This window comes from Camelus dromedarius, chromosome 23, assembly GCF_036321535.1.
Source record: "Camelus dromedarius isolate mCamDro1 chromosome 23, mCamDro1.pat, whole genome shotgun sequence".
Classification (NCBI taxonomy): domain Eukaryota; kingdom Metazoa; phylum Chordata; class Mammalia; order Artiodactyla; family Camelidae; genus Camelus; species Camelus dromedarius.
The window spans coordinates 26,579,599-26,601,615 of NC_087458.1; the positions used below are offsets into that span (position 1 = coordinate 26,579,599).

General features: G+C 50.3%; 2 protein-coding genes and 1 long non-coding RNA gene across 5 annotated transcripts; 1 reads left to right on the forward strand and 2 right to left on the reverse strand.

Annotated features, from left to right (window-relative positions):
- Positions 1–824: 824 nt before the first annotated feature.
- Positions 825–10,187, reverse strand: GLUL (glutamate-ammonia ligase). 2 transcript variants are annotated; one of them, XM_031435642.2, is made up of 8 exons: positions 10,032–10,173; positions 8,867–8,980; positions 7,182–7,360; positions 5,755–5,916; positions 4,042–4,188; positions 3,504–3,631; positions 3,100–3,299; positions 825–2,533 (listed from the first exon to the last, which is right to left on the reverse strand). In XM_031435642.2, the coding sequence occupies exons 2-8, from the start codon at positions 8,875–8,877 to the stop codon at positions 2,215–2,217; spliced, it is 1,146 nt and encodes a 381-aa protein (XP_031291502.1). In that variant the 5' UTR covers positions 8,878–8,980; positions 10,032–10,173; the 3' UTR covers positions 825–2,214. The 2 variants fall into 2 exon arrangements, with proteins under 2 accessions (XP_031291502.1, XP_031291503.1); XM_031435643.2 differs by lacking the exon at positions 8,867–8,980 and having other exon boundaries at positions 10,032–10,187.
- LOC135318468 (uncharacterized) lies at positions 9,923–14,407 on the forward strand. Of its 2 annotated transcripts, none has more exons than XR_010377568.1 (3): positions 9,923–9,980; positions 10,851–11,087; positions 11,583–14,407. It is a non-coding gene; the product is annotated as an uncharacterized LOC135318468 (long non-coding RNA). The 2 variants fall into 2 exon arrangements; XR_010377567.1 differs by lacking the exon at positions 9,923–9,980 and adding an exon at positions 10,425–10,505.
- A 2,619-nt stretch (positions 14,408–17,026) lies between these two features.
- Positions 17,027–17,932, reverse strand: TEDDM1 (transmembrane epididymal protein 1). Its single transcript, XM_031435645.1, has one exon. The coding sequence runs from the start codon at positions 17,930–17,932 to the stop codon at positions 17,027–17,029; it is 906 nt and encodes a 301-aa protein (XP_031291505.1).
- Positions 17,933–22,017: the final 4,085 nt, after the last annotated feature.

The following is a 22,017-nucleotide window of genomic DNA, read 5'->3' on the forward strand; positions in this document are numbered from 1 at the left end:
AGGTAGCAGAAGTTGGGAGGACGCGGAAGAATTTCTAAGTAAAGGGACCGAGAGCAAGGGCACAGAGGTGTCAGTGTGGAGTTTTGGGGGACAGCACAAGCAGCTCACTGGTCCAGTGCAAGGAACAGCACATCCCAGGCATATCTGGGTCTGGGTGGCCCTCAGCGCAGCCAGCCTTAGAAGGCTTTTAACCAGGGTAGCAGCGTGGTCAGTATTTGCTATTTAGATGCAGTCACTGGCAGCTGGGCAGAGTGACCAGTAGGGACAGAGATCAGTTGAAAACACACTCAAAACTTTAGGCTACTATAAAATTAAGCCAGAGAGGTGTTCAAAACAACATGGTAGCATGGTAGGGCAAAGCCAAGCTCTGGAGCAGGAAGGGCAAGGTTGGGGTTTGTCCCCTATTACAAAACTCTAGGGCTGGGAGATGCCTTAACCTAGACATCACAAATACCCAAAGCGTGGGGAAGAGCTGGTTGGCAACATGACTCAGGAAAGAGTTTTTTAATTCCAAGAACAGGTAAACCTGAACTTACTATGCCTCTTTTTAAAAAAATCTCTTTTTTTGGTGGGAAAAGAAGGGAACAAAATGGCACATAGGGATTTAAAGGAATCACAAAGAATCAAGTCAGAAGAGATCTTATAAATGTTAGGTTGATTTATAAGAGCTGCTCTGGGCAGTTAACACAGTTTGTTTACAATGAGGAGTTAGTCTAACTCTGAACATACTGTACATGGCAATTAGAAGTCATCATGGTAAGAGAAAAACCACAGCCCATCCACCGCAGCCAACACAGAAACAGCTAGAAACAGGAGGGGAAATGTAGGGATGAAGGTGGGGTTTGTTTTTATTATAAAAGAAAAAAATAACTCCTCAGGAATCTTAACAAAGGAAGGGAATATTTCACACTCAAGAGAATTGACACCAGGATACAAAATTACAAGTGTTTTGACTCCAGTCCTGTCCCCGTCTCTTCCAAGAGCAGAAATGGGAACAGATAGCTGAAGCAAACAAGCAATTCTGTGAAACAAAGACTTAGAAACCCTACAAATATGATTAAAATCTAAACTTGTTTTGCTTTTTAAAAAAAACTTTTTTTTAATATATCAAAAGGCCTGCTTTAGTGACATGCTAGTCCCACCAGAAAATTACCCCAATACCCCTTTGTCAGTAACATGCTCAAGTTGACCAGCCAACTCATATTTCCAAACCTGCGTGTACAAGTACATGTGTGTCTTTGAAACCAAAGCCCCGGGGCTCAGGTGTCTGCTTCTGCTATCATGGGCTTTCCACCTGCTAACTGACCAGTGTCCACCCCTCCAGAAGGGTGGGCAGGGCACAGAGACACCCTGGGGTGGTAGTGAGGGAGTAACAGCCCCGAACTGCCAATATTCAATGGCACCGCTTCCTCCCCTCACCCCGACTCAAAAGGAGATCCTTATTTCTAATCAGACTCCTCCGCTCAAATTTGGTTCCCGGTGACCAGAACGGTTTTTCTGCCTTAGGAAAAACACACATTTCATCTGCACACCCATATATATAATTTTTTTGTTTTTACATTTAAATATAAAAATACTACTCTGCTTTGTGTTATAAATGGAGGATCAAGCAATAAGGACTTTTTCTTTTAAGGTAGGGCTATCCATCCATTTATGCTGAGCTTGTCCGGGCGTGTAGCCCCAGGGAAGCACCACACCAAGAGATCGAGGGCATTTTTGTACTTGATTCTCACCCAGCCTTCTCCCCTAATTCTCACTTTTAATAAAAGTTCGTTATAACCTTGTAAGAAAGGGGACTTCGCACCAAGAAGGGAAGTCTTAACCTAATCACAGCCAGCCCCCCCCGCCCCCCACTCAGCTACCACTCAGAGAACGTTCTCCCCACTCCCTGCAGACACTATGCTCTCTGTCCAGACAGCTCTGCCTACTGGACAAACATACCTGATTAAGTGGAAGCAGTGGTTATGGTTCCCCGCCCTCCTCCCCGTTAACGCACTAGAAAGCTTCAGTGATAGGGGAAAATAAAGGGGGGGGGTGAGGAGATTAAGAATGTGACCCTTCTATTCTGGCCCAAGAAAGCAAGAGATATTAACTGGGCATGAGGAATAAAAAAAGACCATGATATTTCGTCCTTTGAGTTACAGCTATTATGACAGTTGAGAAGGAGCGGGATGCAGAATTAGGAGGGGTCTGATGGCTACAAGTCTAGTCCGCTTAGTTTTTGTACTGGAAGGGCTCATCGCCAGTTTCGTTGAGAAGACACGTGCGGATGAGGGCTTCTGTCACCGCAAAGGGGTCACAGTTGGCAGAGGGGCGACGGTCTTCAAAGTAACCCTTCTTCTCCTGGCCGACAGTCCGGGGAATGCGGATGCTAGCACCACGGTTGGCCACGCCGGCAGAAAAGTCGTTGATGTTGGAGGTTTCGTGGAATCCAGTTAGGCGCCGGGCGTTGTCCAGGCCCCCCTTGGGATCGTAGGCTCGGATGTGGTACTGGTGCCGCCTGCTCAGTTTCTCGATGGCCTCCTCGATGTACCTGAGGAAACAGGTAAGATCAGGGTTCCTGTCACCAGGAAACCCACCTCAAGGGCAGAGGAGCAGGTATGGCTCCAAGAATGGAGTGACTCATCTACCAAAGACTGTTTTCCAAGGTCCAACTCCCCAAAACATGGCCCCAGGGGAACAAATACTCCAGGAGGGCAGCATTCTGCCTTGTAACCTGTGTGTCTCAGTGCTCAGAAGACTGCTGGGCACGCAGGAGATGGCATCTGGTGAATGAAAAGGCCCTAATCAAAGACTTCCTCTCACCCACAGGTATTAAGTTCACTCATAAGCTTGTGTTGTTATTCATTTCGTTCTTACTAAAGACTTTCAGATGCATTAATCTATGTCAGCTTTCCCCCATCACTATCCTTGAATCCTGCCCCTAGAGTATTTGGGGGTACTTTTCAGGTAGAAACAGAACGATAGGACTAGAAGACAATTTTGGAAGCAGAGTGCCAAGAGCGGAGGCAGAAACCGAGGGGGTTGCTTTACTCATCCATCCCAGGCAAGTATTCCTGCAGAGGGAGTGAAGCGGCCCCAGCAGCGGGCGGCACTCACTTCAGGCCATTCTCCTCTCGCATGGCCTTGGTGCTGAAGTTGGTGTGGCAGCCAGCGCCGTTCCAGTTCCCAGGAATGGGCTTAGGGTCAAAGGTGGCAATCACGCCGAAGTCTTCGCACACGCGGTGCAGGATGAAACGGGCCACCCAGAGATGATCGCCCATGTCGATTCCTTCGCAGGGTCCTATCTGGAACTCCCACTAGAGGGAAAGAGAAGACTGGCCTTTAAAGCGAAGCCAGCTGCTCACCCCAACCCAGAAGCTCTGACACTTGTTCCCGTCTCACCTCTACTCCAAGCCACCTGGAGGGTTTTGGGTTAGGAAGCGGTGCCCCACAGCAGCCCTTGCCAGCAAAAGCCCCCGCTTGCCCCGGCGTGGGGCAAGTGACGGACCAGAGCCACTCACCTGGGCAGGCATGACCTCGGCATTCGTGCCCCCGATCTTGATGCCGGCGTACAGGCAGGCCCGGTAGTGAGCCTCCACGATGTCCCTGCCGTAGGCTTTGTCTGCTCCCACGCCACAGTAGTAGGGACCTGCGGAGGCGCCAAGATGGGGTGTCAAAGGCGGGACCCTGAGGAAATTCCTATCTCTGTGAGAGGCACGGCCCGAAGCCAGAAACCAGAAAGCCCTCAACACCTGCTCCCTGGAATCGCGATCCGCACCTTCACCTGGAAGGAGGGGAGGGGCTGCAGGGGGCTCCTCTTGGCCACGTCCTCAGTGAAGCCAAAGGTGGTCTCTCAACGTTAATGTCTAAACAGCCACCTCTGGGTTTGCGTGACACGAGGGCTGTATCTCTTTAGTTTTCTTTCAGCCATTCTCAGAGCTGACAAAGTCTCCTAGCTTTCTGAGCCACAAGGATTCACTCCCTTCTCGGGAGAGAGACTTTTCTTGCAAACTAAGCACCTGGAGAGGAGCAAGACTGACCTCTCACCAAGGGACTCACCTTGGGGCCCAGGGAAGCCATTGGAAGGCCAACCAAAGGGGTGCCCATCTGTGCCCATCAGAGTGTATTCCTGCTCCATTCCAAACCAGGGGTGCTGGTTGCACACCATGTCCATTATCCGTTTACAGGTGTGCCTTAAATTGGTCTCTAGGGGAAAAAAAAAAGGGTCAACACACAGATGTTCAAGAGGTATGGACAAATGTACCAAATCTCCGTGTGGATGGGAAACGGTCCCTGGATTCCACATACCTGTGATGTTGATTATAAGCTGAAATGACCCAGTGTCAACCTTCCCGTGCCCCGTTGGTATAAGAGGGGACAATGAGAGAAGCTATAATTATGTATCTGTAGGGAGACTCTCAAAGGCTTTATTTATAACTAAACTGGGTTACAACAAAGTCACATGGGAGCAGACCCAGAACAGAGCAACTTTTCACCTTATCTGCAAGCTGGCCCCCTCCCAAGTACCAAATGTCAGGCACTTACATCCTCTATTCACAAGAGCTTCTAGCTGTCAGACTTAGTCCTGGTTTCTCAGGCATTTAGAGCTCAATCTACAGTTTTTATTGAGCATCATTTGTCTACTAAGAGCCTTCCGTTCCAGAAGACAAAGTGCTAAGTTCTGTAGTACTGGCTAGTGCAAAAATAACAAATATTAAAATGTGATGAGCTCAACTGCAAATGATTTCTAAGCTAGAAGAGAACTTATAGACTGGGACAGGTTCCTATGCCCCTGGAACTATTTTAAGACGGTATTATATTAAAGAAAACGAACAACTGAGTCTTCCTAACAACTGTGAGGTGGGTATTAAGAGTCTATTTTTACAAATGGGAACACGAGGCTGGGAGATGACAGGCAGCCCGCCCAGGTGACAGCACAAGCAACGGTCAGGAAACCCTGCTCGTCTTGACTTCAGAGCTCAGGCCCTTCGCCACAATGCGATACTTCCTCTCAAAACGACGACACGTAAGGCCCAGAGTCACCAAGTGACTTGCCAAGAAGTCTCACGGGCAGAGTGTGGCAAGAGATTTCACAGAAGTGAGACTTCAGCTGTTTAAAAAGACGAACGATGGAGAACTGGGAGGAACTGGCACGCCCGAGAAAAACCAAAGGGGCAGTTATAGCAAATTTTAAGGCAAAGACACGTCTATCAGTGAACCAAGTTGCTCGTATTTTCAAGCTGTCTGGAATGAAAAGGCAACCAGTATTCGACATACAATTGTTCTCAATTATTTGCACATGTTAATTCAGTCAATCCTCCAAATAACTTGATGTGATGAATTTTACTATTTCCCCCATTTTAAAATTGGGGAATTGAAAAGTATAGGGGTAAAGGATCTTGCCCCAAAACAAGTTCACAGCAAGTAAGTGACAGACCTAGAATTCAAATCCAACATTCTAACTGCAGAATCCACGTTCCTAAAGTCTGCAGGCAGGCAGGAGGGCTGTGACGTGGGGACTCCTCCTGCAAACAGATCTAGAAGAATCCAGTGTTGTTTTATGCAATCATTAAGAGACGATGGCAGGAGGGGCCGCACCACCTCTCTGAACAGGGATGCTGAGGATGGAGAGATGTGTGCCCAATCCCTCAGACTTCTGATGCAGTTCTGAGATCGGCTGGTGTTCCCAATACTGATTCTGGAATATCCTCTCCCCTGACCTTTACAATTCATGGACTGGGGTGGGGGCACCCATACCCATCCTACACACACCTGCAGGCTTTCGGTTGTACTTGAAGACTTCACAGAATACCAGCTTGTTGGGGTCCTTGCGGAAAGGGTCCCGAAACATGGCAGCAGGGACGAGATACATGTCACTGTTGGAGCCTTCAGACTGAAAGGTACTAGAGCCATCAAAGTTCCACTCAGGCAACTCTGGGGTCAAAAAGAGAGAGGAAAATTTAAGTTAAAGTGCACAGGAGCTTTCCAGGCGCGAGCACAGCCCCTCACCCACCTTTCCATCTCCAAAGGTCCATATTCTCTTTTCCAGAAAGGCAGTGATGCATGACTGCCACTATTAATATGCAAACCCAGACAACTGCATGCAGCCCTACTGTCCTTCCTAGCTGAGTTCCAAGTAAGCCTACTGCATCACTTTCTTAAAAGAAGTCACAGGAACAATCTAAGGATAACATTCCCTCCCTAAATAAAGTCTACTGGACACCAAGGAGATCACCAGTACGTCAGTCTTCATTTAGTTTTGAAATAGAAGTAAAGATTCTCTGGTTTCTCTCAGTAGCCCTCTGTGTTGCTTCTTTCTTTAATTCATCCCCTCACTGTGTTGATGGACAATCCTAGCTCAAGTCGGGTCTTTATTTTTTAGGTGAGGAAACAGATGACTGGCAAGATGTCTTATTCAAGGATACTCCCGTATCATTTATCCACTTTCCACGTTATGTTTTAAAGACCAGTTTCAGACTCCCATCTCATATTTCCAGGGATGCCCAATACCTGCCCCACAGCAGGTGCACAATACATTATAGTCATTCATTCATTCACTCAAATATGAACATTATCAGAAGAGTAAGCTACCCTAAAAGTAGGAAAAAGGTGATGGACCATGAGGAGGGTGGCTATGGTTTGCTCTAGACCAAAAACAAAAACAAAACAAAACGAAATCATAACTCACCTAAGAGCTCCTGTGGGATCAGCAATCAGCCAGTTACAGAATCCCAAATGTGGCTTTAACTAAAAGCACTTTTGCTTTGTATCGAGAACCTCAGTGGCATGAGTATGAAACAGCATTCAAAGAGTTTGTAAAGTAGATGGCATAGTCAGGTTAGAATGGTGGTTTTCAAACTGGGTTCCTGTGGGTACCTTAGAGCCAACTAAGTAGGGGTGCCCAAGTCAGCCAAGTCTTCAACTCCCCTCTCCCCCAATCCAGACTTAATCTTTTGTCCTTCAATATATGGGCTTTATACGCAAGAATCTATTTAAACAAAAGGGTCCATTGTTGTCATGCTTGGAGGCAGTGTAGAAGCTTAATGTTGATGGAATGAAGTCTGCAAAGTCCTGTCTTAGAAAAGTTTCACAAACAGAATAAAAAAGAGGCCAAATCTAGTGGTCTGGCCCCAGGCTTCTGTGCACCACTACACTGCTCCCCTCCCAGCATGCACGTGGCACTCTGCCCAGTCTCTCACCTTCTATACACTTGGGCTCACAGTCCAGGGTCCGGGTCTTGCAGCGCAGTCCTTCTCCGGTACCGTCAATCCAGATGTACATAGCCTGGACCTTCTCACCCTGAGGCAGGGACATGTACACCTGCTTGATGCCTTTGTTCAAGTGGGAGCTCGCTGAGGTGGCCATGGTCGAAGGTGTTCTGGAGAGAGAAAAACAAAAAACAAAACAAAATAAGAACACCAACTCTAAACAGAGCCTCTGCAGGAATGACTCAACAAAGACAATTAAATTAAGAAGTCATGGTGGGAGTGGTGGCCTCTCCCCTTGGAAGTCACACACTCAACAGCACAGTATATTTATTTAATTTGCCTTCAGGGAGATCAGTTTTATACTAGACAATCATCTCCTTACAGACTTCCTCACGCTAGAATCTAACCTTGTGAGGACTAAGCTCTATTTTTTACAGGGTATCATTGGTAGAGGAATTTTTTTATTTTTCATACTAAGATGCTAGAGGGGAAAAACCCCAAAACACATACATAAAAATACACAAAAAAGTTCAGATACAGGAAATTTGCAGAACAGCTAACACCTCCAAGTAAAATCCAGCCCCAGGAAGGCTTGGCTGCTAGGATTTCTGGGTATGCATCCCTTTTCCTTGCACCCTAGAGGGTGCATCAATTTAAAAAACCCTTTAAGATTCCTCCACTTCTGCAAAAATCAAACAACCCCTCCACACACATTTAGTTGGTAGAATGAAACAAGGTAGCCATGTGATTTAAAGGGCTGGCGACTTCCTAAAAGAATGGCCAAGATGTAAAAATAGCTGATCCAAGCTGGACTTGAAGATGCACACTGTCATAATTTCCATCAGTCGGGGCAAAGTTCTCCCTCAGGAAGTAGATTCGAGTTTGAGAGTGACCAGATTACACCAGAGAACTTCTCAAGTAACTAAGAAATTCCCACTTCTAAATCATAAAGGATCTGGGGCTTCAAAAGCTGAGGCATGCTGAAAAACTGCAAGCCACCGCCACAAAACCCCTGCAAGACAAACTGAAGCCACAAGACCAAGCCTCAACACAAGAGGAAACGTTCCACCCCTCCCTCCCCCGATAGCCCAGGGTGGCTGGAAAGGGAACACATTGTTCCCCTCCAATGACTTGGGCAACTTTCTGAAGTACAGTGGCAAAGTTTCTACGGGCAACCGTCCATGTTTGCCCAGCTGAAAACATAACTGCTTCTCCTTCCAAGAGCCTCACCCTTCCCCTGGGGGAAGAGAAGCTGTCTGTCGAGTTGTGTTAGCAGACAACCACTACCATAGCCTATTCCCGCTAGAAGACTGGGGTGTGTCAGATCCCACCCCCCACATCCATCCTGCCTTTAAAAGCCAGAAGGAGCAATCCCTTGACCCTTTCAGCCCCCACTACAAGTTGCAACCCGTCTCCAGCTGTCCTCCCCAAACCATTACACCTCAGACAGTAAGCCACGCTTTCTCCCTTAATAGCCTCGGTTCCTGCTCTTTTCGGGGATGCCAGCTGGGTTCCGTGACGAGTTGGATGTCAGCAGCCTAGTCTACTGTATCAACTGGTGCCGAGATCTTGTGTGTGGGGGCGGGGGTGGCGGGATGGCATGGGATTTTGCAGTTCTTAGCTGTTTCTGCAGCTGCTGCAGGCACCGGGGTCCTCGTCCCTGCCTCCTCACTCACCCCAGCCACATAACTGTGTCGATGGGGTTGCCCTCCTTAGCCCTTCTCCTTTTGGAGTTGCGTTCGCGCCTCTCGTGGGTCTCCGGCTCTGGCTGGTCCACGCACCGGAGCTTTCTGGGCGAGGGGGATGGAGAGGGAGAGGGAGTTGGAGAGCGGTCGGGATCGGACGAGCAGGAATACGAAGGCTGGTGGCTCGCGGTCTTAATCCTGACTCGCGGTTTCTCTCCGGGGTTCACTGAATAGGCGACGAAGCCGAAGCAGTTGGAGGGGGGCCCCGAAGACCGCGACTCCAGGTCATTTTCTTCTTCGTTGGTGGTTTTCTTCGAGGATTTGCGGCTAGGGGAGGATCCCCGCTTCCCGCCCCCGGGGCAGTTGGAATAATCCACTTTGAGAGCTGCCTTTTCCCACTTAAATGTCCCGAAAGTCGGCGCCCCACCCCTTGGGCCCCGGTGCGTATCTCAGGGCCTCACCCAGGGGGCCATGCCTCTCCAAGGCGGGGGCTGGGTGGGGGAGGAAGGGGAGCGGGTGTCCCGCCGGAGGGACAGCAAGCCGCTGCTGTCCCTGCCCGGCCGCCCAGGCCTCTCCACCCGCCAAGCCCGCCGGCCACGCCGCGCCCCGGGCTCCCCATTGTTCAGTCACAGGGGTAGGCCCCCGGGACCCGGTGGCGGGCGCGGGCCGCGCCACCAAGGCTCACGGCCCCTCGCCTCCACGTAGGCGTCTAGGCACGAGGACCGCCCCCAGGGCCCGCCACCGCGGAGGGAGAGAGCCAGGCTCCCGCAGGGGGACCACTCCATCCACCGCGCACACCACACAGCCGAGCCGGGGGCGCCGAGCGCAAGCAGAGGCTCCACGGCTCGCGCCGCCGAGCGGCCTCCAGGGGCGGCGCTTCGGGCCGCAAGCAGCTAAAGGAAGATCAAAACAACTCCCCACCCTCCTCAACGCCTGGCGACATGCGCGCCCCGCAGTCGCCAGCCCCGGCCCGCCAGGAGTCACGGGGGCGGCGGCGGCCCGCGGGAGGGCCCGCAGGCGGAGGCGCAGAGGCGCAGAGCAGGGGCGGGAGGTGGGAAGGGGCCACGCCGAGTCGATCGGCCGGGACGCCGCGGCTGGGGAAGAGGTAGGGGCGGCGCGCGTCACTTCCGAGCCCCCCGGCCGGTCAGCCGCTTACCTGAGGCGGCGAGCAGGCGGCAGGGCGGGCAGGCCGCGAGAGCGAGGTGCGGAGAGGAGAGGCGAGGAGGCCAGGGGTGCCGCTCAGACGCCCTACTCTTCTCCCATTCTCGGCTCTGCACGGCCGCCCGCAGCCCCGCACTCTTTATCGGCGGCCGGGGCCGCCCCCGGCTCCCTGATTGGCTCCCCGCGGCCGGGAGCCGGGCGGATCAGCTGATGCGCGTCCCGACACCGCGGCCATTGGGCGAGCCGCCGAGCGGGCGCCCGCGGGGTGGGGGCGAGCCGGCCGCGGAGAGAAAGAAAGGGAAAGGGGCGTGGGGGAGGGGCGTGGGGGAGGGGCACGAGGAAGGGCGGGCGGAGGGCCGAGTGCCTGCCGGGAAGGCCCCCGGGAAGGCCCCCGCCCGCCCCCTGCACCGCCGCGCGCCCCGCGCCGGCCTGGCCTGGGGTCGTCCCCGCCGCCCCCTGCTGCCTTCAGGTTGGATTTTTTGCGGGAGACCCCTCTCTTTTACGAGGGCACACTGCACACCCCAGAGCCCCCGGAGGAGGTTCTGACCCGCAGGCACCCTCTTTTGCCTTTTGTTGGTAGAGAACCTCCCAGGCCCCCTTCCCGGCGCTCGGGTCAAGTTCGGGGGGCGGGGAGCGCGCGGGCCGCGGGGGCCGGGGAAGGCCTGGGCTCGCAGGGGGCGGCGGAGGGAGGAGGCTGCGGAGGTAGTCCTGGAAAAGCCCCCTCTCCGGCTCTCTCAGCGGGTTGGGGGACGTGAACAAAAGTCCAGGATCTCACATTTGTAATCAGCGTGCTGTGTTTTGTATCATCCCTTAGAGAGAGGATCCTGGCGGGCCGAGACACAAAGTCGGGAGACCTGTCGATTCCGCCCGGGCCACACCTGCGGCCGCTCTCTTGGCCTCTCTGGGCCCAAGCTCCCTCCTCTACAAATAAAGCGGTTCCAGAAAGAACCTTTAGAGCCTCCCCTCAGATTTGAAATGCTGTGTGCCAACTGTTTCCCAAGGGCTGCTGAAAGGAAAGCGAGGTCTTGGCATCCCCTCTTTGAAGCCCAGGGTACGTCAAAAATTTAGAATTCTCTCTGGTTTTGCTTTTCAAGTAATTTATTGCACTTTCTTTGCCGTCTGGAAAATGAGAATCAGTAACCCTTCCTCCTCATTAGCCTTGCTGTGATGGTTGAGAAAATGCATATGTGAACAGCCTTGAAAGGGATACCTGTCAACATATACACAGTAATTGTATGTATGCATATGGGTACTCGATCATTCTATTTTTACTGCTTGAAACCTACCTGATGGTGTCTAACCTTCATTGCATCTTTCAAGAGCCCCAGTGTTTGAGGCTTGGAGATTTTCTGTTTGAACTCTAAGAAAGTCATGCTTCCAGTGCCCTTGGAAGAGGAAGGGAAGAAGTTTGTTCTTCTGGTTATTTTTTGTACCACAAATATGGAAAAGAAATGTTGCCTGTGGCCACACACACATAACTTGGCTTCTTGGGTCAGCATCCCTTCCCTGTAAGTCTGTCTAACACTGCAGTGCTTTAAAATGACAGATGCACGGGATTCATCTCAAACTGGGGCTATTGCTGTGTGTCAGACAGGTGACATTCTGGACCAGGTAAGCCACCCTGCAAATATAAGGGATTCTCTCCTTTCTGTGATCCTTCAAGATGATGATTAAAGGCTGGGCCTCAGGTCAGACAACTGTTAGGTTCCAATCTGGGCTTTGCATCTGACCAGCTTTGTGCTGGCTAGCTACTTAGGCCTGAAGCTTCAGGGTCCTACCTACAGAATCGAGGTATCAGCTACCTTGAATAATGTACGGATTAACTGTGGTGGTGCATGCATGTAGTAAATGCTTAGTAGACAGAAATTATAATTATTATAGGCCCAGATAATCTGAAGAGATTGGATTATTTCTTTCTCCACAGCAACCTACAAAGTACAACTTTGTAACTCAGTGAAGGGCCCCACGTTTGGTTTTCTGAGAGTAGGCTTAGACCTGGTAACAAAGTGAGCTGTCTTCATTCCATTTCTTTCCTCTCCCCTCCTTTTCCTTCGCAAAAGGAGGGGAGAGGAAAGGTCATGTTCTTGTTTTAAAAAATGTTCCTTTCCAGCGGCCAAGCTGCCAGAAGTAAGCCAGGGCCTTTTAACAATGCTCGTCCCCGCCAGCACCCGCAGTGGGGCCGGCACCCAGAGTGGAAAATGGAACAGTGAGAGGCAGGTGCAGCCCCCAGAGCTCCCGGGGTGGCATCCCGCTGTGTGGGCGCCTGCTGCCCGCGCTGTGTCTTCACCTCCTTGAGCTGCTGGTTCGTCTCTGTGTCCCCCCGTCGTGTCCAGGGGGAATGTTCAATACCTGCTGTTTGTTGACCACACAGAAGTGACAGCGGCACCATCAAGAGAACACGCGCTTTTGGCTCCTTTTCCAAGAATGGCAGTGGATTTGCTTTGATCCATTCATGTGACCGGGGGCACACTTGGTGAGGGTCAGGGAGGTAATACATGACCGCTGAGTGCTTCAAGAGGGAACAAGGGCCCTTGGCCTCCTGGGCAGCCCAATCCTTACTTAACCCAGCCGAATTAGGGCCCAAATGAGCCCAAGACTGTTCAGGGAAGCTGGAAAGAGTATGAGGGAAGAAAAAGCAGAAGAAAGTCCTTCAGGTGGTTCACCCGCAGACACCCAGACTGTCCTTTCAGAGAAGTTAGAAGTGGAACGGCTGCTCCATCCAGTTTGACTTTTCTGTGGCTGTTGCCCTTTGTTCTCTTTCCCGTCTTCCCTAAATTGCCCCCCCCCACCCCCACTCTCCACCCCCTCCGTAAAAAGCCAGAGAGTACTTGAACTCCTGAACTCCTGGTCTCCTGGTCCACCCAGGATCAAAGCTGACGGGCTTCTGTACTATTACATGTGCTTTGAAGTCGGGTTTTTCTCTGTATCCAAGGGTGGGTGGAGTGGGAGGGCAGTATCACAGGTAACAACTTTGTTCCAAATCTGCAGAAAAGCCCGGGACTGAAAAAAAAGCATTTCTTCAATGTTTTTCTGCTGCCTGAAATAAAGGCCTTGTTTTGGGTGGCCTTTGCCTGTGAGTTCTTCTGAGTTTCTTTCTCTCTTTTTTAAAGGACACATTCTCACTCTGCAGGTCACAAGCCCTTCACTGAGTGGTCCGAGCGTGCCTCCCCGGGCTTGTGTGGTTGCCTTCCCTCGTTAGAGACACAATTTGGGGTAAGGCTCAAACATACCCAGATCTTCAACCAGAACACGCAGTTTGGGAAGTGGAATTTTTCCTCTATTTGAATGATTTCAATAGACATTCAGCAAAAGCCTTGACTCGCTAAAGAGACAAAGCTGAGACCCAGGCTTGAGGAACACCCTGCAAACCCAACCCAGAATTATAAACTTAAAAAATTTTTTTAATAAGCCAATACCAATTCTTTCCTAAAGAATAGACCATTGTATAATCTTCACACACAACAAAAATGAAACAAAAGGGAGAAAATGAAACAGCCTTGGAAGTCGATGTCATGACTCTTAAGCCTAATTTTGGGAAGAAGCTGCAGTTGCTGAGTTTTCAAATTTCATGCAACATAATTAAAGAAGGAAAGACCAGATTTTACAATTCATTACCTAACACTGACCCAGAGAAATTGTTTTTTATGTCCTTTCTCATGGTTTGATATTCTTAAGCTCAGGTTAGCAAATTAGAAGTTCAAGTATTTTTCTTCAGTCTGACTTCTGTTGAAGGCCCCTTGAAATCATCCAGATAGGTGGAGCATTCCACGTCCCAGCCTGCACCTTAGGACTGAAGGTTTGGGTCTGAGCCCTGCCCCCAAGTCTTGTCTCTACTAGGAAACTGCTTGGATGGTTGGGAAGAATTAAATCCATCTTATCTAACAACATGGGAAAATCAGTCCTACTGAGAGAATTACAGCCGTGCAATTCTAGAATTCATTTCACATCATTCTGTCTTAGCAGTGAGGAAGCCGAGGCCTTGATCACTTGCCGCATCTTACTGGAATCACCTTCGTGCAGTATTTCACAGCCCAGTGTGCTTCCAAGGTGTAACTCCCTCGAGAGCCCTTTTCTGTTTCCCTTCCTTCAGCCTTCTTGGCCTGTGGATGGTGCCTTCCTGGGCCACCACCTTGAAAACTCTGAAATCCCTACTGGACCCACGAAGGGAAGTACCCAGGGCAGGGGGCCCCCCAGTTTACCACGGAATCCTGTATCATGGTTTACCCAGTGCCTCACGTACAGCGGACGTTCAAGGTATTCTTTGTGAATAGCTAGATTACCAGGGGAAAAAAAATGGCTGTATGACAGGTTCTCTTTAAAGGACTCTTTGGAGCTCATTCTGCATATTCAATCTGTCTCATTGTTTTGTGAATCTGGGATTTTCACAGATAAATTTTGTTCCTAATTCTCAATGTACGTATGGATCTTTGTTTTCTAGATTGATTGAAGCATTATTGAAACTTCTTTAAAAGTTCAGAAAATTTAGTGTCATGGTCAAAAATTGCTTGGATCAGAGTGCGTCCTTTACTTGGTATTCCTCCCAGTACACCCTCAGCTGGACCCACAAGTCCTTCCTCCCGCACCCCCATCCCGTTCATTTCCCGTTCACATGCCAAGTTCCAGTGGGAAACAAACAGCCCTCGGGTTCATTTTCTGGATGCTTGGGCAATACTTAGGCTTGGTCTGTGTTTTTCCTGACCTCCTCTCCCCTCCCCCCACTCGTTTTAAACAGATTCTTGGGAGACTTGTTTACAGGTTTGGAGCGAGAGGTTTAACTGGGGTGATGTGAATGTAGTGCCCTCTTGTGGAATATTTGGAGAATTACAAATATCTCCCCCCAAGCTTAAGAGTGGAAAGTTTCTCGGCTGGCCCTTCGCCTCTCTGTTACATCTCAAATATAGTAAATAATAACACGCGAGTTTATTACCTACACTGGATATTTAAGTTGGGGGTACCAATTGCTTACCAGAGGTTTGTCCATCATTATAAAATTAGGCCTCAAACGACTACAAATTGGCAGCTAGCGGCATCTGTGCTATTTCATCGTCTCCCTTCAGTATGTATGAGAGGTAAAGGGAAAAGGAGGGCTCCAAGAAAGGCAACTGAAAAGGGTCTCAGGACCAAGAGTTAAGGGGAAATGGCCACAAACGAGTCTTAGCCTCAGCCCTTACCCTGATCTGAGCCCAGATTTTTAAGACCCAGCCAGGAGTTGAGTCTTCCAGACTCTCACTCCCCGGGGGGACTGGCGGGGGCAGAAAGTGTGACACAGACACACCCTGTGGGGGGTCTAGAGTATTTATCCTGTGCCACTTGCTCCAGGTGGGCCTTCTGGCTGAGCCATTCCTTCTCTCTTGTCCGTCCTTCCTCCCCCCTTCCCTCCCTCTTCCTCCCTCCATTCTTTCTTTCCTTCCTTCCTTTTTATTTCTTTCTTTCTCTTCCTCCCTCCCTCTTCCTTCCTTTCTCTCTCTTCCTTCCTTCCTTTCTCTCTCTCTCTCTCTCTCTTTCTCTCTTTCCTCCTCTCTTTCTTTTTAATAATTTCATTCTGAGGATCACTCCCTTCTCCATTGCCATTAGTAAGGTCTTTGTGGCCCAGAGGACACAGTCGCTGGCCTGAATCAGAGACACCTGTGCTGGAGTTCCTGCCTTGCCTCGTACCAATTGTAAGACTCGCACAGGTCAACCTGCCGGTCTCAGCTTTCTGGAGGCTCCTTAAAGAAACATACGAGGATTAATAAACAATAACAGTACGCAGTTTGGAAACAGATTAGTGGATTTTGTTACCCCAAGAACGAGGAAGAGAGTGCTTGTTAAGGAGGTGACTCAGGCTTTGGGACTGTTGGTGTCTTCCCGACGTTCCCAGAACCTCGGGCCTGTCCGGAAACGCATTTAGAAGGAACAGGTAGGCGGGAATTCTGGAAGCAAATAAGCCTTTATCATGCATCAGCTATGCTACATATTTGGTGTGTACATAGGGAGTTATGTAACTGGGATGTGAAGGAAAACCTCCTCGGGGAAAATGATTTCAGAAACAGAACAAAGGAAAATGTGTCAGCTGTCTGAGCAAATTAACAAGGAGGATGTACTTTAAGTGCCTAGGGGTTCCAGAGCAAAGCAGTCAGTAAGAATATTGGAGAAGGCCTCCTTGGGGATGCTCAGTGGGGTCAGGGTGAAGGTGGGTTTTATGCTGGGTGCCAAACACATGGCAACAGTGTGATGGTGGGATGGCTTTCTGTGAGTCAAGGCAGTGAAATTTGCAAAGACCCAAGGATAGGATCTAGTAAATTCTGTGTGCAGTGGCGGTGATGCTGAAATACCTAAGTTTTGGCTGGAACAGGAGCAACAAAATAAGAAGCTGGGGAAGTAGTGAGCATTTGAATTATATACAAATTTACAATCTGCAAATTTGAAATGTTGCCATAGCTCTAATGACGTTTCACCCTATTAATCTGAATTTGAAGTGAAGCCAATGCTTAAAAACTGGGGCAGAGCAAAACATTTTCAACCCGTATAAATTAATTATAAATTCGGTTCATGCTACTTCCACATGGTGGCGCCACTTTGGTGCGCAAACAGAAATGCCCGCTGTTCTTTGTTGGGATGAGATTTGAATGGTTCCAGTTTTGAGTGTGAGAAATCAGTGTTCCCTCAGGTAAAAGGCTGGAGAAGCACCTGGTGACGGCATGGCTGCTGGACTCTCCTCAGCTCCCTTCAAAGGCCTCCCTGCTGCGTTCTCTTCCCCTCGTGGTGCTCTGCTCACTTGCCTCTCCCCCCGCCCTTCCCCCAGCCCCCGACCAATCCCACCAATGTCGCCTTCTTGTCTCCGCGGAGATTAGAGATTCGGGGACAGGAGATGTGCCAGCAGATGGAGACCAGGCTCTCCTGCATGGCCATTACCTTCACCGGGGACCAAAGAGGGTACCATGCACACGTCGGAGAGAACCGCAAGGAGGCAGAGGGGTGGACAGCGTGCCCGGCAGCGCAGGCCCGGTGTCAGGGGGAGCTCTGAGGAAGAAGGAGAGCCCGGTCCTCTTTCTCTGACTGCTCCACCTCCTGCAGCAGTTTGTAGACGGGCCCCACTGCGCTCGTGTGACACGGAGTGTCTCTGGACCCGGTCAGCCTCACGCTGGGATGGTGACAATGGTACCAAAAGCAGGAGACACCGTAGATTCCCAGCAGGCACAAAGCGTTGACCATCACGTGCCAGCAGAAGAAGGTGGTGACAAACATGATGTCATTGATGTCATCGTCCTGCCACGGGTAGCCGGTGACTGGTTTGTATAGAATGAAGCCCGCCTGTATCAGCCAGGAGCCCATCATCTGAAACAGAAAGGTCTCGATCACGGAGAGCTGAACCGCGGCCGGAGTCCACAGCGCTGCCGTCAGCAGCAGCGTCAGCAGGGCCACCACCAAGATGAGCAGCGCGTGAGTCTGCAGCTCCACCCCTTCCGAGTCCTGGACGTGTGACACCAGCAGCAGCAGGAGCACGGAGAAAGTCAGCACCAGGGTCCCTTTTTCTAGGAGCAGACAGCGCTGAGGCAGCAGGTTCCTGCTCGTGACGTCTACACAGCCGTGGAGGGTGAGGAGGACGAACATGGTGAGATGCTGCCACTGTTTGGCATACATGAACCTCGGGGGCAGCTCCCTGTTCATCAGTATCAGCCCCCCTTTGACGCAGCTGATCTCGTAAGCTATCAGGACGGAGCCAGCCAGTGTCTTCAGCAAACCTCCGTAGGATACTTGCCACAGCCTGGCCCATCTCCCCCTGTTCCCAGGAGGGGATGAAGGATGCAGGAGAGAGTCATTGAATATCACGGCTTTGGAGACCACGACGGCTTGATAAAGCCCATAGGAGAGTAGAAACAGCCCTGGGTACACGTGACCGACAAAGGTTCCCATTGAACTACAGATCCGTCTGATGAAGGCGAGAAGAGCAAAACTCGGGCACGTCCACACCTTCTGGGGCCACGCCAAGGTCTGGACTTTGGCAAGAATTGCCTTCCACCAACTTTTATCATTTCATGCCACCCACTGCTCCCCCACAGAGAGGAAATGTTTCTTGAAAGCAACCTCTGACTTTGGTGGCATAAAGCCTCATTATTCCATTCCGTTCTGGGACATTGGGACCTAACTGGCTTCTGCCAAAGAAGAAAGTTGGTGAATGTGCCTTTGGGGGCTCCCCTCTAGGGCCATTGTGGTGCTTCTGGTCACATCTGTCCCCTTCTCCCATGGCTCCCTGAGCCTTGTACTGCCCAGCACTCAGAGGAGAAGGAGAGAAGGGTGTGGGATGGGGGAGGGGCTGCCATGGTCTTCAGGGAAAGCCTGGGCACTCACAGGTCCTTGAGTGCCCCTCAGTATTTCTCAGACATAACTTTGGCCCAATTGCAAGGTTCTCTTTTTGGACACACATACTTAAAAACATTTGGATATATGAGCATGTAATACATATTTCACACCTACCTGGCTTTCCTGTTCTCTTATAGACCCATTCTGAGGATCACCAAGCAAGCTCCCTCCCTCGCGTCCCCTTCCCTCTTCACATCCCCACCTGTGTCCGCCCCCAGTTCAGCATCTCCACTGCCCAGTAAATGGATTTGAAAAGCTACCTTTTGGCGTTTATTTTAGGGACAGTGGTAGTTTTTGCACTGTGTCAACCTAACCAAGCTTGAGCCATGTTTGAGGAGTGCCCTTCCCTGTGGTTCCAGGCTGGGTTGGCGACAAGAGACGCTTACGTGAGGGTCTGAAGGTGGAAGGGAAGCAGCAGCCTAAGACACTCTGAAGGCGTCGGGGACCAGGAGCCACCGTAGCTCGGGCCCTCAGTTACTGACTCGCTGGCTCACCTCCCTGCACGGGCAGCCAGGCCTAGAGCTCCCTCAGCTGCTCTTAGTGTGAAGGGCACCAGCTCCCCCCGCGGGCCGCCAGCCACTGACGCAGGAGCTGGTGAGAGGCAGACACTGGCTGCAGCCCGTCTTCGTAGGTCTCAGTTTGTCCTTGCTCTTTGTGTGATAGGCTTCTTCCTGACTGCTGCCGCATTGAGCAGACATCACCCGCGGCCCATCACACAGCCTTCCAAGGCTTCTTCGCTACAAATGCGTAGGGTCTGATAGCCATAAGAAACCCGTATTCCCATGATCTGTCCCTAACTGATGTAAAGGATTAAGGTGAAGCCCGCAAAACGCAGATGCGGTGGACAGGAGTGACTCCAGTGAGCTGTTGTTGGCCATCTGTAGTTTAATGTGAATTAGCCCATCGGCTTCATTTGTCTATCACTCCCCTAGCGCCTTGCATCTCAGAAGACAGTCCTAGGCACCAGATAACAGCCACTTGGGTGAAAGGCAGAGAAGAACAAAGTACAGGGGATATGATGCCCACAAACGGTTGTGGGTTTGTTGTGGGATGTAAACGAAATGGGAGTTTCTCTGGGGGTGAAAATTATGCTGAAGGAGGAGGAAGTTCACTGCTCAACATGAACCGTGTGGATGCCACAGTCTTTGCATAATCATCTGTCCTCACAGTACAAGCAATGCTGGGGGCAGAGAGGCAGCACCTGTATGCCGACAGCGCCCCTAGTGGAGAGGAGGAGAACTTACATCCAGGTCACAGCACTGCCTCTGAGACCGCACTCCTTCCCAGGTACCTACTCTTTCTCAAGTCTACTTAATTCCAGAAAAAATTAGATTTCTTTCTGCTCTTGAGGATGGCAGTAATTCCGATTTCTTTTTGCTACTGAGAGATTTGGTGGGGCTAGGGATTTGAGTGTAAAGGTTGGTTAGAAAAGCAAAGCTTAATTCAGCTTTCGGAGGAAATTTGCTTATTTAAAATTTTAACTTTAGGTATTTACTTAAAAATTCAATTAATGTATAATAACTTTAGAAAACTCGGTAAAATACATTAGCAAATAGAAGAACATTACAAATCATTTATAATCCCATAATCTGGAGGTGACCACTGTTACCACTGACGTGTGGAAACACACTTTTCAGGAGGCAGCATGAAGTGGAAAATGCACCGACTGGAAGTCAGAAATCTAGGTTCTGATTCCCCTTTTCCCTTGATTGTCACACCCCTCAGCTGAAGAAAATTAGCGTTGAACTTAACTATTGAAGTGAAAGTAAAGGATGCAAATGCTGTCGCACAGAGTGAGCATGTGTCTTTCTGTCTCCCTTTTGGCGAGCCAGTGAAACAGCTGGAAGGACCTGTAAAGCTCCACACTCAGACGGAGGCGATTCAAAGGGGGAATGTGAGTGGCACCCCTGGCATCGGGAGGAGAGAGCCTCAGGGGTGCTCCTGGCTTCCTGGCTTTGCTCTGGGAGGAGCAGAGGGGCCAGCGCTGCTCTGCGCGCATCAGCGGGGCCGGACGGGAAGCCTGGGGCCTGCAGGCCTCAAGAGGGGTTGCGTCTGGTGGCTCTTAATGTTGCTTCTAGAACTTCGAGGCTGTGATGCTAGTGAGGTGGGGGCAGCGGAGCTTCCTCCAGCTCCCAAACTCCTCTCCCCCGTTGCTCCTGGCGGCCGTGAGCTGGTTGCCAGTGGCCAGAGGAGGCGCGAACAACCAGGCCAGGCTGAAAGCGGCCCACCTGAGGACCAGGAGCCCCACTGAAGGGCCCATCCGGGAGGCTCAGCCCCACCTTGGCCGGGCACCGAGGCTACACGGTGCTCATTAAAATATGAACATCCTGACCAGGACTTTGAAGACAGGAGTCGCCCATCCCAAACCAGACACTGCCCACAGGCAGCCGAGGAGGAAGCCAAAGGTGGTGAATGATTAGCAGGACTGGCGGCCAGCGCCAGAGTCTTTGGACACCGAGTACCTGGGAAGAGTTTCATGAGGAAAGCTCAGTTTGACCGCAGGAGCCCACGGAGGTCCTTCATGGCCGGCTGCTCCACGGCGAGACTCCCCTCAGAGCTGCCCCCCACCCACCACCTCACATTCTCGAGGGGCCCCAGGCTCAGCCACTGCCCCTTGTCTGGCATGAAATGTCAGAGTGAGCCAGAAAGTCCTCGGGAATTCAGTGCATGTGAATTTACTAAAGGCTGTGGATCCTACTGGGTGCAGCAGGCAAATAAAATGAGTATATGACATAGTTCTTACTCTCAGAGAACTTAACAATTTGAAGGCACGCACCTCTGTACACACAGCCAAGCACACACACAACGCTAGAGAAGTGGTTAGACTACCTCTGTTCCATAGAAATCAAGTGTCACACAGGTAGTTTTAAATTTTCTAACAGGAACATTAAAAACATACAAAGATGAAATTTTATTTATTTGTCTTGTTTTTAAAATTTTTTTTAACTTTTTTTATTGAGTTATATTCATTTTATAATATGTCAAATTCCAGTGTAGAATTTTAATCAGATATTATATTTCAGTCAGTCTGTGCAAAATATAATTTCAGTGTGTAATTAATAAAAACATTATAAATGAAGAATTTTAGATTCCATATTTCATACTAAGCCTATAAACTCCGGTGTTAACGTTTTACACGAACAGCACATCTCAATTCAGGAAAATCCGTGTTATGGGCTCAACAGCTACGTGTGGCCAGTGGCTGACGTATTGGGTTATGCAGATTTGGACAGTATAGAATGACATGTTGACTCAGTTTTAAAGTTTCAGTGAAAAGAACAGTTCATCATTTGGTCAGAAAAGGCATCCAGACAGCTATGCTATGAACTTGATGACTGAGATTTTAGTACGATGCTTTCCCAAAGCATCTTTTAACTTACTTCCTTTCTGTTTAAAATGGGCATTGTCATCATAATCATCATCAAAAAGACATTCCATCTCACCTTGCCGTTAGGCAGAAATATGCCACAGGAAGAAAGCAAGCCAGAGGTGAGGGCTTGAGCAGAAACACACAGGGAGGGCGTCCATGGAAATCAGAACAAGGTCAGAGACAGCCCGTTTGTTCATGGGTCAGACACTTTTCATCTCATTTCAAGTGAGGGTTACTAAGCCTTGGGGTTTGTCACTGACTTACCAGA